At 41.3% G+C, this 15,981-nt stretch overlaps 1 protein-coding gene across 1 annotated transcript in view; it reads left to right on the forward strand.

Annotated features, from left to right (window-relative positions):
- Nucleotides 1–14,667, forward strand: part of drd2a (dopamine receptor D2a) — a 32,676-nt gene extending 18,009 nt beyond the window's left edge. Inside the window, exons 5-8 of the mRNA XM_072692131.1 lie at nucleotides 86–285; nucleotides 4,435–4,518; nucleotides 10,582–10,927; nucleotides 12,556–14,667. Coding sequence (XP_072548232.1) covers nucleotides 86–285; nucleotides 4,435–4,518; nucleotides 10,582–10,927; nucleotides 12,556–12,743 — 818 coding nt within the window. The 3' untranslated portion in view covers nucleotides 12,744–14,667. The remainder of the gene's footprint in view (nucleotides 1–85; nucleotides 286–4,434; nucleotides 4,519–10,581; nucleotides 10,928–12,555) is intronic.
- Nucleotides 14,668–15,981: the final 1,314 nt, after the last annotated feature.

Here is a 15,981-nt window from a genome sequence, read left to right on the forward strand (position 1 = left end):
GTTCAGAGTATGCAGAGTACTTTTCTTAACTTTACTGGTGTGCAATAACTTTTTTGATGATTCTTCTTTTGTCCTGAATTTGCAGAGAGCCGGGATGATGCCCTGTGTGTAATCGCCAACCCTGCCTTTGTTGTGTACTCCTCCATCGTGTCCTTTTACGTGCCCTTCATCATTACCCTGCTTGTGTACGTGCAGATCTACGTAGTGCTGCGCAAACGGCGGAAACGTGTGAGCACAAAGCGCACGTATCCAAGCTCCAATGTCCAAACAGGCACGACTTTGAAGGTACTCATTTTTTTTAAACTGAACACTGAGCTTTGTCTTCTGCTTTGTGCTTTAAAGGCCTGTCTGCCAGGCCCCGCATAAATACTTAACCCCATAACACTGCAAGTCTTTTTACACACTAAGGTGTATTACTCAGTAACTACAGGGACTTCCGTACAAACTGATGGTACTATTCTCTGGTTATAGAAGTTTGTAATAACACGTTCGTCCGGCTGGCAAACAAAGGCTGTTTAAAGGGGTTATTCTGTTCTAATCTTGGTGGTTTAGACACCAGATCAGCTCAGAACAAAGACCCAATATGTTTTCATATATATATAAAATGCACTCTGTTCTGATTTGATTCCATGTATTGTACCTCCATCAAAAGGCATTCTAGGCTTTTCTTCAATATGAAAATATGGGGTTAACCTGCTGTTACATATAAAGTCCTGTGAAGCTTATGAAAACTAATTTTGTAATTGGATTCATGCTCATATTGGGAAGTCTGGACCTAAGCAGTTGTTCTCTGTGACATTTTTGTAACAATTTCTAGCTGTCACACCCTGTGGTCATCAAAAATGTTCCAAAGCCAATACGGTTTGTATTGTGCAGATTTTAACAGTGTTTAAGTTGTTATTTAATGTTTAAATAGTACGTAAGTGACTTGTTTGGGTTGAAAATGCCTATTTCACCTCAGAATAAAACTGTTGCTGTTTTTCCATTTACAAAGGAAAAAGCAATCAGCTCTATTAATGACAAAGCTCTCTGACCCCCTTATATTTTAGCATAATTTTAACACTGTAACAAAAGCACTATAATTAGTCTCTAGTCTTACCAGATATTGTTGTCGTCCTTTCATTGTGTCCGTTCAGCACAATGTGCTGTTAGCAAACTGAAGAGATTGTAGCGGTTAGTTTTTAGGCCTGGCCCCACTCATTTTCTGGGATTTTCAGGTTGGTTAAGCTGAAGTAGTTAAGTTTTTAAAGAGGGTAAAAAGGTAACTGATGGCTTGTAGCTAAGCTGTGTTTTCACTGTCTCAGTGAAAAGTCACAAGACCTGGGTCACATAGTAGCCTGTATTCCCATAAGTAGCAGAGTCTGGTGGTGATGAGCTGCTCTTTAGTATTAACAACACCATATTTTGACTATGCCATATTTTCTTTTGAGGTTTATTTTTGATGTGTCACTTTCATGTGCTAAACTAAAGCTATGCCAAAGAAAATCCATTAATGCACTGACATTTAATCTAACCTGTCACAGAGCTTGCAGGTTTGTGTGGAACATTCTGGTGAGGTTGTCAGTTTGAATAAAGATAATATCCTGCACCAACTTTCATATTTTGACTTCTTGCATATGTGAGGGAGCATGTCTGTGCACCAAATGCATTGTTTTTTTACCACAGGGCACAATTTCATTGAGAAAATATACTTATATGGACATGATGGCAACTACAAAATTACAAAGTAGAAGTAACAGTATTGTTTTGTGACATGACAAGAAGTACTACATTTAAAACAGCTTTTTTGAAGCTTTGGTTCTATAAATGAACTGTCGAGTGAACAGTGAGTTATGAAACGTGCTCAAGTATTTCAGAAAAGCAAGGCATAATTATTTTCTATATTGTGGACCCTTTAATGAGCACATTTTAAAACATATTTGCCCTCTGTGTAGTGCTTGAGAAATGTCTTGGAACTTTCTGACTATTAATAGCAGCTTATCCAGGGCGATACATGACCTGTGATGACCGCAGCATGTCTAAAACGAGTGTTTCGTTCATTGATCCTAGGGGCATAAAACGAATCAATACATGCACTACAGGAAATGAAAGCTGACCCATATAGTTTTTCTGTTATCCACACATGTTTAATCTGTTTAAGGGAACAGCTAACAGGCATCCTTCTATGAAGCACATGTGGCCATGCATAACATTCAATTTACTATTTTTATGAAAAAAAAAGTAATAGCTTGTTCTTTCCACCTTTAGCTTCAATTATGCCATCAATGCTGTAAGGTAGAGCCACTAGCGCCAAACCTTCTCCTTTTTACAGCATTAGTTAATTTCTCTTATCAATCATTTCTACCTTCTCCCAGCCTCCCCCTCAGACGTCCAAAATCACGTTTGAACCTCATTTGCATGGAGAAAGTACAGAAGCTCACAGTTTCAGGATCATTGCATGGTGTGTTTTATCACAGGACTAGGTTTAATGAAAAATTTAATGCTCACAATTCTCCCCTTGCTCCAAATGAAGCCAATCAGCCAGGACATGTTTGGTGCCCGAAGTTAGCTTTTTCAGTTTTGCACTGGAGCTATGAGTCCAAAGTAGCAATAATGAGAATCTAAGTAACGTACCATATGGAAACAAATATATGGAAACTTGTAAACATATACATAAATAACATTTCAATTACTTTGAAATTCATGTCAAAACAGAATGATCAGCCATAACATTAGTACCTAGTACTGAGTAGGTGTCCTGTAGTATCTGGCACCAAGATATTAGCAGTAGATACTTTGAGTCCTGTTAGTTGAGGAGTGGAGCCTCCATGCATCACACCAATGAGCCTTAGGTGCCCAAGAGCCTGTTGCCTTTTCGCCGGTTGTCCTTTCTTGGACTACTACTAATATGGGAAAAATGGTACTTTAAGTTTAGGTATTGATAAACAGTGAAACAAACAAACAAACAAAAATAGTACTAAAACTACTATCCATACCTACACATATGGACACACTACCTAGCTACTTTAAGGGTGTGTATAGGGTTATTCATGTATTAATGCCTGCCTAAATTAGTCTTTATTTTGACAGAGATACCAAGACAACATTTCGATATAGTGAGGATACAAGGTTAATGTAGCTCAGAGTAAAGTCACTTTTTAGAATTATGTAAGCCACATGCCTAAATATTCACACACCAGTCAGGTTCATTCATCTCAAGTAAGCTTGTTTTAGACACGGCATGTCATTTCATGACGGGGGAGATTGAGAATGGAATCAGCCTCAAACGACAATCATGTTTTGGCCAAAAAAAAATAAAAAAATAAATAAAAAATATACACTTGTACACTGATGTTAGCTTAGATGTAACATGCTGCTGGAATTTCCTAGGGGGGGGCTAAAGGAAATTTGTTTTTTCTCCTAATGTTTTGTAATGAGAAGTTTTCATAGTTAGTCTAAAACCACTTGCTTAAGTCTACTTGAGACTACCTAACAGCTTGACTCAGTATTAAGTTAGTATGTGATAAATAAAGCATGCAGTTTGCAAACTGTTATCAGGTGGCTATAAGCATCCATTATGCTAGCCTTGTTGTTCTGGTGTTGAATGGAGAAAAAAAAAATGTGCTGTTAGGCCAAATCCCTAGCTCCCTTGCTTAGGTTGTTTACACCTTGCATCAACATGCACTGGTGATTCCATCATGTTCGGCTGTCACTTGACCGCATGATAATTCATGTGCAAACACCTCCCACAGCCAGGACCCATTGTGATCAGATTCTGAACGAATTACTCAAACCAGAGATAGATCTTGACCACATTCAGCAAAAGAGTAAAAGGAATGTGTTTTCAGAATGTTGGCTAGAAGCTGAGGGGATCATTTTCCTCAGATGCGAATGATTTCCTGCTCGTTTTTACCACAGGTTCGTCCAATATTTGATAGCTTTTAATAAATATGCTGTAGTGGCAGGTGAAAAATCATGTTTTCATTAGGTCACATGGAGAAAAATGGAAATTACTTATATGTTGATGTGTTTTTAAAGTGCGAAATCAAAATTGGACCTCATTTGGGCACACCAGGGACACTTTCCATCGAGACGTGTAAATGAAATTTGGACATGCAATACATGCTAATGCATGATGTAAACAAGCTGGCTGATTGGATGGATTGGACTGATTGGATTTTATTTGCAGGCTTTGGGCCAAACCAGGCCTTGTTACATTTCAATTCAGCACATAACTTTGGGGCAGGATTAAGGGCCGGCATCTCCCGATCGTCTGCAAAACACTAAAATGTCACTTTGACTGCAGAAGCTAACGGCTAACAGCGGCCTGTTTTTCCATCAAAGTTCTCGAAATTAGCAAAGCAGTTGTACAAGAAAATGTCATTTGTCTGCCCACTCCTCTGAACAGATCAGTCAGGCTAGTGACCGTGCGCTCCTCTCTCTCTTCTGTTTCAGAAATGCACTCACCCTGATGATGTGAAGCTGTGCACCGTCATTGTCAAGTCCAATGGGAATTTCCCTGTTAATAACAAAAATGTGGTATGTCAGGGGTTTTTTCCTCTCTTTCAAAAAAATTACTCTCCACAGGGAACCTTTTTCTTTCTCAGGAAGCTGTCAACCCGGTCTCATCTAATTTGACTTTTGAAACGACTCATGAGGGTTGATATTACAATGTCAGGTGTTTTTTTTTTTGTTTTTTGTTTTTTTCCATGTTCATTTAGAAGAGTCTGTGTGCTTACCTTAAAAATTCAGTGTGGGGGTAGAAGCTGTTCTCTGCTGGAAGTACAGTGCAGCCAGTGAGCAATTTGTTGCCGTTTTGCCTCTGTACTCTGTCACACTGAATTTCATATGAAGCAATAACTATGAGGTTATGGGAGCAGAATGTGATTAGTTTTACTCCGTGGTGCAAAATAAAGGAAGGAGCAGACATGCCTCCACATGTCCCCCCACCCCACACACTTTTTCAAAGTGCACCAGATATCTTTGAGGTGCGAGTGGGATGGCTGTTAGAAAAGTACACATTTCTGAGTACAAAATCTCCCACTCCAGTGATATTGGGTTGTCATTGATTTGTCTTTTAGTTGCAACAGCGTTACATGATTCTTGTCTATCTTCTCTAACAGAGCTTCTCTGAAAAGACACGTCGGTTCTGAAAGAGCTGAGGGATTTCTAGGGCAGATAATTGCTTGTTTAAAAAAGCTTCGGATTGATGACCAATATTTTGAACACCATGTTTGATGACTAGACTCTGAAAGAGAAGAACGCTTAGGTGATGCTGAGCGACTACACTAAATTACCTGCATTTATTCTTTTTACTGCTTTAGTCACTGTATAGGGATCGATGTCTCTGTAGTGGTAATATGTGTGGTCCTAACTCCTACCTGACTGGCATCGGTAGATCTGTACATGAAAAATATCAGAAATTGTGGACTTTTAAAAACATGTATTCTGTAATGTATTCTACTAATGTATCACCACATCTGTTCACATCTATCACCACCTTATTATTGGGATACTTTGCTAAAATGTTTATAGAACTTTCAAAAGTTACAAAAAATTAGAACATTCTGAAAATTCAGTGACCACGTAAATAAAAAAATAAAAATACTACTAGAATAAGCATTGAGATCAAATCAAATCAGGTTTATGGTCACATCACATTAATACAGGTGTAAAGGTGAGTAGAATATGTAGGTGCATAGTCCTTCATGGTAGTAAAAACACAAATATAACTTACACTATACATATTCTATACACACACACACACACACACACACACACACACACACTGCAGTGTTTAAAATGCACAGGTTTAATATGTATAATGTGGAGGTGTGATGGGATTTCTTCTCATCTTATATAAAAAAAAGTAATCTTCATAACATAAAATTTTCCAGAAAATACATACTTTATTATCTTTTTCTATTTACACAAAGCTTTGGTCTACTAGCTGAACAATAAAGAAACTTTTCAATAAAGAATGTTTTCTATTTTGAGAGGGCTGTAACTAACCGCTAGTTATGCGGTTAGGGTCATGCTGCCTGCCATCAGCAGCTGGAGCCTGAGAGAGCATAATTGGCATTGCTTTCTCCAGGTGGGTAGACATCACTTTAGTGTGATCTTGGCTGGTTTAGGTATCCGCTAGTGTTACGGTGTGGTGTGGGGTTTGGACTCAAGTGCAGTTTAAACTTTTAAACTTTACTGCAAGGAGCTCCCTGTCCCCAATGGGATAGTTGCATTCTGCCGGGGTAAGTCTGTGGGAGTAGAACACACAGGGATGGAGCTTTTTACCTGGTCCCTGTTGGGACAGGACCGCACCTACACCTACTTCAGAGGCATCTACCTCGACGACCTTAACGGCCTGCATCTTGGTTGGATCCATTTGAAGGGTGCCTTCGGAGATTATGAACGACACAGTCTCTGTGTGGTAGTCCCCGGTAGGAGATCTATGGCGCAGTCGTAACGCCTGTGAGGGGGCAGGATTTGCGATTCATCCTTACGGAACACAGCACAGAGATCCCAGTACACCTCAGGAACCCTGTCCAGATGAGGAATGACTGACTCTGGCTTAGGGTCTCTCTGAGGTGGTCCTTCCTTGTGACCCAGACAGGCCCCCTGACAATGTGGCCCCCAAGCATAGACTGGGCGGGTTGTCCAATCTATTCGTGGTCTGTGGAGTTCCAACCAGGGGTAGCCCAGCACCAACTGCAGATAAGGTGCCTGAGTCAGGTACAATTCCACCTGCTCAGTGTGCGCCCCAATCCGCAGTGTTATTGGTTGGGTGCGATGGGTTACGGGACCAGATCCCACAAGCCTCCCATCTATGGCATGGACGGGTAGTGGGCGTTCCAGGGGGTCCATGGGAAGGCCAAGACTAGCAGCCAGTGAGCTGTCCACAAAATTGCCCGCAGCCCCAGAATCCACAAAGGCTGTCAGCGATTTATGTTGGGAGGTCCAGGATAGAGTAACAGGGAGGTGAAGTCCCGAGATGGGGGATATCACATGGTCTAAGGCAGAGTCCCCCGCTCGGGTTAGACCCACTCATTTCCCGACTTACGAAGGACTGTCTTAGACCTTTCCCCTGGGACGGGTCTGGGTGGTAGATGGTCAGGTAACCGGGCACCTCCCAGTTGCATGGGCCCAGGAGCCTCCCATGGTGGGGGTTCCCAAGTGGGATTGACTGGTTGCTGGTGCCCAAAACCTGTAGCACAAGGGTTACGTGCTCTTTCTCTGGCCTTCTGACGTATGCAGTTGTCCAGGCAGATGCACACGTCATAGAGGTCGCAGAGTGTAGGTCACGAGTGGCCAGTTCGTCCTTCACCTTGCCAATGAGACCTCACAGAAAGATCGGCCTCAAGGCCTCTTCACCCCAAGCACTCTCCGCTGCCAGAGCACGAAAGCGTGCACAGAGTGTGCATCCTGGGTGAGGTCTAGCAGCCATGGGCCAGCGTCTCTGCCCTCTAATGGCTGGTAAAACGTCTGATGCAACGCCTTAGTGAACACCTGAGCAGTGAGGCAGTCAGGGGAGTTCTGCTCCCACAGGGCCGTAGCCCACGCTAGAGCTCGGCCCGTGAGCAGTGACACCATGTAGGCCACTTTGGAGCACTCTGTGGGGAACCGGGAAGGTTGCTGCTCGAATGAGAGACTGCATTGCAGCAGGAATCCTCTGCATTTGTCTGATTCCCCAGTGTAATGCTCAGGTGTAACCAAGTGGGCCTCATGTCCAACCGTGGCTACCTCAGGAGGAGGGAGTGGGACCGGCTGTGCGGCAGTCTCAGGGCAGGCCTGTACGGCCTCAGCCTGAACTGTAACCAGCTGGTTCAACCGCTCTGTGATCGCCAATAGCAGCTGCTCATGGCGGCCAATGGCAGTGCCTTGATGTTGTAAGGCTTCCTTAATCGGCACCAACTCTGCTGAGTCCATTGTTGGTCGCACCTTTCTGTTACGGTGTGGTGTTTGTACTCAAGTGCAGTTTAAACTTTGATTTATTATTATTAAATGAAACTGCCCCTGTTAAGGTGTGTGCTTGGTGACTGTTGGGTTTGAACTCCCAACCCTAATGGGAGCGCAGAGTCATTCCACTGCGCCCCCACAGCTGTGAGAGGTGGCAGTATAAACACTGATCATAAGCAACATAGAAAACGGCGGGAAAACAAACAAAGGAAAAACCAGGAGCGATGTTTACTCAAACAAAAGACAACTCAAACGCTTTTCTCTTTTCACATTCAGCTTTTCTTGGCTGTTCACAACTTAAACTGTTTCCTCTTTTCACATTCAGCTTCTCTTGGCTGTTCACAACTTAAATGTTTCCTCTTTTCACTTCTGCTTTTTCGCTGTTCACAAATTAAACTGTTTCCTCTTTTCACTTCAGCTTCTCTTGGCTGTTCACAACTTAAATGTTTCCTCTTTTCCCTTTAGCTTCTCTTGGCTGTTCACAACTTAAAACCACTGTTACCGTTCGCCCCTCTACAAAGGTGCGACAGGGAATTGTGTTTGGCTGGGTGTATTTATACCATGCCACACAGGTGGGTCTGGTCAATGTTGATTACCGCTGGGGATTCTGGGGCTTGGAGTTCTTTGCTCCTACCCCACCAGCTTGCATACTTTGCTGACCGGGCCCCCTGCTGGTGGCTGACGGTACATGCTGCCTGCTCACAGCTAGCCTTTGCATCGGGGGCAGTTTAAAAAGACGCAGTGGCTGGTTGCATATATCGGAGGAAGCATGTCAGTTCTCACCCTCCCAGAGTTGGGAGCAATTCATGTGACAGGGGGTAGAGTACTAACCAGTGGGTTGGGTAATTGGCTTTCTACAATTAGGAAGGGAAAAAATTGGGTGCAAAAAAAAAGTTCATGTTCACTGGTGTTAAATCTTAAATTAACTAAAATGTACTGAATACCTGTTTGAGGTCTGCAACAGAAACTTACACTAGAACCTGGTATTTTTAGTCATGTAGTACAGTTCAGTTCTTGCTTGGTCTGCAGGCTTTGTACATTCAGTCTTGTCATCAGTAAGAAATCTGCAAAATCGCTGGGGTTCAGGTCAGGTTTTTTGGCTGTAAATTAGTCAATAGTTGCTTCAGCAGCATGTTTTAGGTTATTGGCCTGCTGCAAGGTGCTGCAAGGTGAAGCTCCAAACAGTGAGTGAGGATATGGCAGGAACCGAATTCTTCAGATTTCATCCTGCTGTTGTAAGCACTCTCTTCATCTCTAAAGACAAGCATGCCAGTTCCACTTTTCTCTTTTTTATCATTCTGATAGAAGGGAAATGCCATTGTGTACATTTTATACCCACTTTGTCCTGGAACTCTATAAGCATTTGTGTGCTATTTAGCAAACCAAATCTGATTTCCGTCAGGTCTTATGGATGGCTTATGGAAGGTTTGTTAATTTATGGCTTTCTCTAATTTAGCAATATCCCCACTAGCCAGGCTAGAACTTCTCCTATCACACAGTGTTACAAATGTCAGGAGGGTAAAGGATAGACTGTACTTCCTCAGGAAGTCAAATAAAGCCAGCCAACTGCTTTTTTAATAAAAATTGCCATTATCGTGCTGAATGACGGGGGGAGAGGGAGGGCCATCCTACCCACCCAGAAAGAGAGAGCAAGCCCCATTATGCCCTCTGGGCCTCCCCGCCATTGATGGCTGTGGCATCACCGGAGATCAAACTGGAAATCTCTATGCATACATCCTGGACAGTGTTGTTGATCAGGGGCATGGTATGGTATGGCTTCCCAAAAGTATGGTAGAATTAAGATGATCGTTCATGGCAGAGAAATCAAATCAAATCAAATCAAATCAAATTTTATTTATATACATAGTAATACACAGTATAACTTGCAGTGAAATGCTTTTTTGACAGTCTGCCCACATCAAAGCTATACAATAAAGATCTAAATGAGTTATATATATATACCTTATTTCAAAGTTGCTATTTTGATGTTAACAGATTCCAGATGCAAATGCAAATCTAGACTCATCTCTAAACTTTTTGTAAGCTTTTTTTTTTTTTGCATGACTTAATGATGCAACAACACAGCTGGGAATGAAACAACTGAGCAGAAAATGTGCCAAATTACTTCTGGTCAGCTGAAATGGGGGGACTATGTATAAAAAAGGCTGTAATTGCTAAATGGTTCATCCAACACATGTGCAGACATCCTTGAATTAAAGCAGACATTTCATTTGAAAGTCACAGTCATTTTCTTTTATTTCACATAAATTGTTTGGAGCCCAAACTACAAAAAAGTGTCTCTATTTGATTTCTACTTAGAGACTGCACAGCAGTTAAACTCAAGCATACTACTACAGAGAGAAAAGTAGTTGGTGTATCAGTTGGTGAACTACTTCATGATGTTCAGGGCTTTAGGCTCCAGGTACTGGGTGTGTTATTATGTAGCGTGGCTTTCATAATATCATCATTTTATCCAAAATAAGTTTCAATAAAGTAAGTTGCAGTAAATAAGAATAGTTAAACCTTTCAGATAATTCACTGAATTACTGCTGCATTTAATGCTGCCATCCTCAGTACTCACAGTGTTAAAGCATTTCACCTTCAGCGCAAATCCGATCATCTCTTCCAATCCAATCATCTGCTTCACAGATTTTCATAAAGGAGGTGGTCAACAATGGAGACGACGTCCAGACTGATGAAGTTACAAACCCAGAGCCTCTGAACCAGAGGACGCTTGAGCAGACTGGTGCCAGCCAGCATGGCCTGCTGCTCGTCTCCAACCACAGCGAGACCGATGTGCTGCCCACGGCTCCCGAAGCCTCGCTCAAACCCACCAGGAATGGAAACTCCAGCGAGGCTCCCAGAATGACGAAAGCATTCGAGACTCAGGTCTCCCCCAGTGGCAAAACACAGTCGTCCGTCAAGTCCTTCAACAAGCGCAAAATCTCTCAGCAGAAAGAGAAGAAAGCTACTCAGATGTTGGCGATCGTCCTTGGTAAGCAGAAACAAGGCTTTAGGTCAGATATACAATTCTAAGCAAAAGTTTGGACACCCCTCAAATTGCAGATTTGGTTAATTTTCTATGTGAAACTTTTCCAAGTTATTTATTTTTTATTTTAACTTTATTTTTGCAACTTTTAACTTAAAGTTAAGGTGTTTTCCTCCTCTATAAAGTTGCCATCCTAGAGTTGCCTGAGAGTGACACAATTTTAGTTCAAATCTACTGTATATTTACTCTGTATTTACTGTATATGACCAAAATTAGACAAAATGATATAAATGATTACATAATTCAAATATAGATTTGTATTATTATTAATGTATATTATTCATGCTTTGCTTTGCCATATTTAGATTTCTGGTATAGCATATTTAAAAACTATAGTGTATATACAAATCATTAGAACGGGGTGGCCAGACTTTTACAATGATAAGATGTGAACAAGTGAATTTCTTTACAAAACATCCTTTAAGTGCATCATTCTACTCTGTTTCAAAAAAAGCAATTTTGTACATTTAAACATTTAAAACATACATTTATACATTTATAGATTTAGTGTGACGTTATGAGGAAAAAAATGTTGCTGCAACACATTAGCTTATTTGCAAGGATTACCAGCGTATTTTAGCGTATTTCTTACTTTTTTGCATGAGAAGTGCCACAACTGTGATTTTCTCTTGTTGGCATGTTCTGTTAGTGATGCATATATCGGCATATATCAGACTAATATTTATAGTAAATGTCCCAGAAAGAGGCCAACTAAAACCTAGCATGTTTGGTGTCATAGGCAGGTCTTAGCCAGCAGATTAGCCAGTATATTTAAAAGTTCATGTTTATCTGTTTGGACTGAACAAACGACAAATGTGACTTTCAGGGAGGGATTTCAAAGCACATTTGTACAGAATGGCTTTGAATGAGGCTCAGCCAGTCAGTTAACACATAGATTTATGGGAGATTATTTGTGGTGTTTGTGTTAAAACTGCCTGTATTTCTGATATCTGCGCTTTTACTTTCACTTTTTGTTTTACCTCTATATCTTGCCATTGCTTTAAGAACAATTCAATTCTATATATATATATATATATGCCACATTGATAGTTTGTTTACCCCAACATTTCCTTTTTTCAGTTCTTTATGTTGTGCTTTAATTGAACCAAACTACTGCTGCTTTTATTGAATTTTATTGGAATCCTCTGACCGAGATTTTAGCTCCCGAACAGGTGGAGCGTTTTTATGAACAGAACTTCATTACCATGTAATGATGTAGCGCTACTGCTGCTGTTTTATGATTGTGGCACAATAACAGAGAACGTTAAATGCACAAGAGGAACTTAAATGTTGTGTCTGTTAGCAAATATTATTTTAGCACATGTGCTTCCGATTAGCCATTATATCTGCTGCTGTTGTTAAAGGAAGCCTCCCAGCAACACCCATTGCATCCTCTGTGTCTCTTATATCTATAATCAGTATATAACATAATTACTTACAACATAACCTATTCAGCTGCTAGTTTTACAAATCTGAAAGGCAGGTAAGACTCCAAGCACCTTGATAAGCTTCAGATTGCCCTGCATTGTTCAGTCAGACTGTAGAGGTTCTCTCATCTTTGTTGTCTCTTTAAGGTGTCTTCATCATATGCTGGCTGCCATTCTTCATCACGCACATAGTGAACACTTACTGCCACGTGCCAGCAGAACTCTACACAGCTTTCACCTGGCTGGGTTACGTCAACAGTGCTGTGAACCCCATCATTTACACCACTTTCAACATTGAGTTCCGCAAGGCTTTTATTAAGATCCTGCACTGCTGAGAGGAGCGGACATTTCTTCAAAGCTTCTGGAAAGCCCTTCTCTGAGGACTCTATGTAAGAGATGTCGGACTAAAGCTGTGGTGCACAGAAAGGGCGGCACGAATGTACATAAAGCGATGTATGTATTATAAAATCAAGCAATTTTCCTGAGTCATGTCGGGCAACAAATAAGACACATGTGCTTCACAGCAAAGCAATGAACCCATGCTGTGTTTGACTTTTTTAAGCAGTATCTTAAAGTGGAATTCCAGTGAGTTCTCAGACCTTCTGCATAAACACTGTAAACACTGATGTAAACATTCAGAGTGGTTTGAGGGGAAACGCTGAATTCCAGAGAAACAGTGGTGGTGATAGGAACCAGGAAGTCTACACCGCAAATATAGCCATTATATTGACTTTCTAAATCCACTAGTGAACCAACACATGTCTTCTGAGTTTTATATGGAATGCTGATTATGCTAAAACTATTTTCTCTGGTGGCTACTTTACCTTTACAAAACCCCTTACATAACCTCTACCCCCAAATTCCACAAGCACCACTTCTGTTCCTTAGGTCTGCTGAAGCAGAAAGCCATCTGATATCCTCTAGGGACCATTTATAGACACAATCCTCACCTGCTGCAGCTTCTTAATTTTTTCAAATGCTACCCTAGACATTATAAATAGTTGATTTGTGACATTATTTCGGTGAGCAAAAAAATACAGAGCTTTATTTTAACTAAAAAGTGTAGCGACGATACAATTTAGAAACCAAAACAAAAGCTAAAGTTGGCTTCTAATTCTGACTCTCCATTCCACCTTAAATAGTGCCGCAGCTACAATGTGTACGTTTCAACAGCAGAGTGTAATAGCTGTATTATTTAAGGTGGAACAGAAAGTTTGGGGAAGTGGAAAACTTAATCTATATATTTTGTAACCCGCATTTAGAGGCATTAAACACTTAAGACATCTGTTCCCTATCACCTCCACTATAAACAATTCTGACTTTGTAAGTTTGAGGGGAATAAAGCATTTCACAGCAAACCACTCTGTCCGACTTTGTTTACATCTCACCGTTTAATTATGCAGACATTGAAATATCAGTGGAATTCCCTTTTTAACCTCACAGATACATTACTGGATGATTGCTAAGCTTAACAGTATTACTTTTCTTTCTTACTCAAGCAATCAGACAGCAGTCAATGTCATTTCAATTCTAATGCAGCTTTCATGGTGGTGGTAACATACAGCAGTGTAATATACAACAGCGGTGTGAATAAATGACAGCCATGCAAAATAAGAATGAATGTTTTCCAGCTGCAAAGCAAATCTGCTGAAGTTTGAAAAGTTAGATTATCATTGTGTCCCTGTTTGGTTTCAGTGTTAGTGATTATGCTCAGTCAAAAACGAATTACAGGCATCCTCTACTAATGTTTTCATGAAGTGAATCGCAGCACTATTTAAAAGCAATATGCACAAGCAGGAAAAGTGCATTTTTAATAGCAAAAATTATGCCGCAGCAACTTGCTGACCGTCGCCTCTGTGGTACAGCTGCTCATTCCGTCTCGACCATCACTGATGGAGATGCGTTTCATGCTCGGAAGTCCCAATCACCCACTGGAAAGTCGAACCCCAGAGCAGCAGAAGGTGTATAATGGTGATGCGGCCTGTGGCGTCCGAGAGAAAGGAGATAAAAGACCACTGGAGCAGTTCATCAACTCAACCCAGTTAGCAAAAACAATGTGTGAGCAAAAGCAACTGTGCAGTTATAACCCAGCCCTTGCTTTCATGAGCTGTTCCATTTTTTCTTTTTTGGTCTTTTAAAATATGGCATCTGTTGAATGTGATAAGCCTGCTGTGATGACGTAGCGCATGTTATGTTCTCATGAAGCTGTATGTTGCACTTTGACAAAAGCTGATTAAAACAAGAATAATAGAAATCTGTAAAAGAAAACCAAAATTATGTAATCATGATTTAATAATCAAATAAATGATAATGTGGCGGAAATGGCGGTGGATGTTCATTTGCTTCAGCGATGAAATGTTCGTTACGCTGGGCTGGGCTAGTCATGCAGGTTTCTGCTTTGATGACGGCTTGATGGAAAAAGGCACGCCGGCCTTGAAGGAGGGAGGCTTCAGAGGCCATTTTATCCCGGAGCCCAAGGGCAGTCTCTAACTAATGTGGAAAGATGTGGCTTGATTTGCATGCTGGCGCTCTGGACGGCACAATGTCATTAGCCTCATGGCAACCATCTGCAGAAAGAGACGCTGGGGACTCTTAGGTGCCGCGCCCAACTCACTGTGTCCTACCGCACACACTGACACACTGCTTCGCAGCACGAAGAATATGCATCGGTCCAAAAGCCTTACTCTAAACAAGGGAGATGCTCTCCTTGCTGACAGGGAGGGAAATTGAAAGAAATAACATATTGTAATAGGTTTTCCTCAAGACTTTCCCAGAAATCTCATGCTGCAACTCCAAAGTGCCCTGCTTTTAATGTTAGGACGCCTTGAGTTGCTGCCAGTACTATCACTGTAGTAATGATAGGCTACTTGAGAAACGAAAGGAAAATTGCAGTCGTTTCATGTTCCCAATCCTGCCTTCCTTCCCTCTTTCCTTTTGCAAGTGTGTGTGTGGGTGAGTTTATAAGCATAGACTCTCAGGCTCTTGTCAGGATGATGTGACAGGCAGGATTTTGCGCATGTACCTCAGACAGGAATGAGAAAGGGCTTTCTCCCGAGCGGGATAAAGGCCTACGTCTGACTTCGGATCAGAAACAAGATCTTGTTGTAGCCAAACAAATAAAGGAGCAGTTGAGAGATCCTGGTTTATCACTACTCCAGATTGCAATACAGAAGAGTGGAGATGACTTGGGGAAAGAGTGGCAGTGCTATGTCATTCTTCATTGTGATGGTTGCATTGTTGCTGGAAAGGTACTTCCAGTAGAAGTTGCTCAATGAAGCACGCATTGTTTTATTGCTTCACTACACTAGATTCAGAGAGTCCTGCAGGACTAAAGCTAGAGATGTACTGATATAGCATATGCTCTTGGTCAATGGCGATATCTGATATTGAGATGTTCATATCAACTGTTGAATATTATCATTTTTTTATTAAACATTTGTTAGCATGTGTGAATAGGTGTAGTTTCTAGCAAACGTCCAGTGACCAGGAATGCAGATTTTCTGGAGATGTAGATAGCCAAGGTCAGCAGGTACATTCTGTTGCAACTGCCTAGATCATCAAAGTCAAAGAATA

This window comes from Salminus brasiliensis, chromosome 11 (assembly GCF_030463535.1).
Source record: "Salminus brasiliensis chromosome 11, fSalBra1.hap2, whole genome shotgun sequence".
NCBI lineage: Eukaryota > Metazoa > Chordata > Actinopteri > Characiformes > Bryconidae > Salminus > Salminus brasiliensis.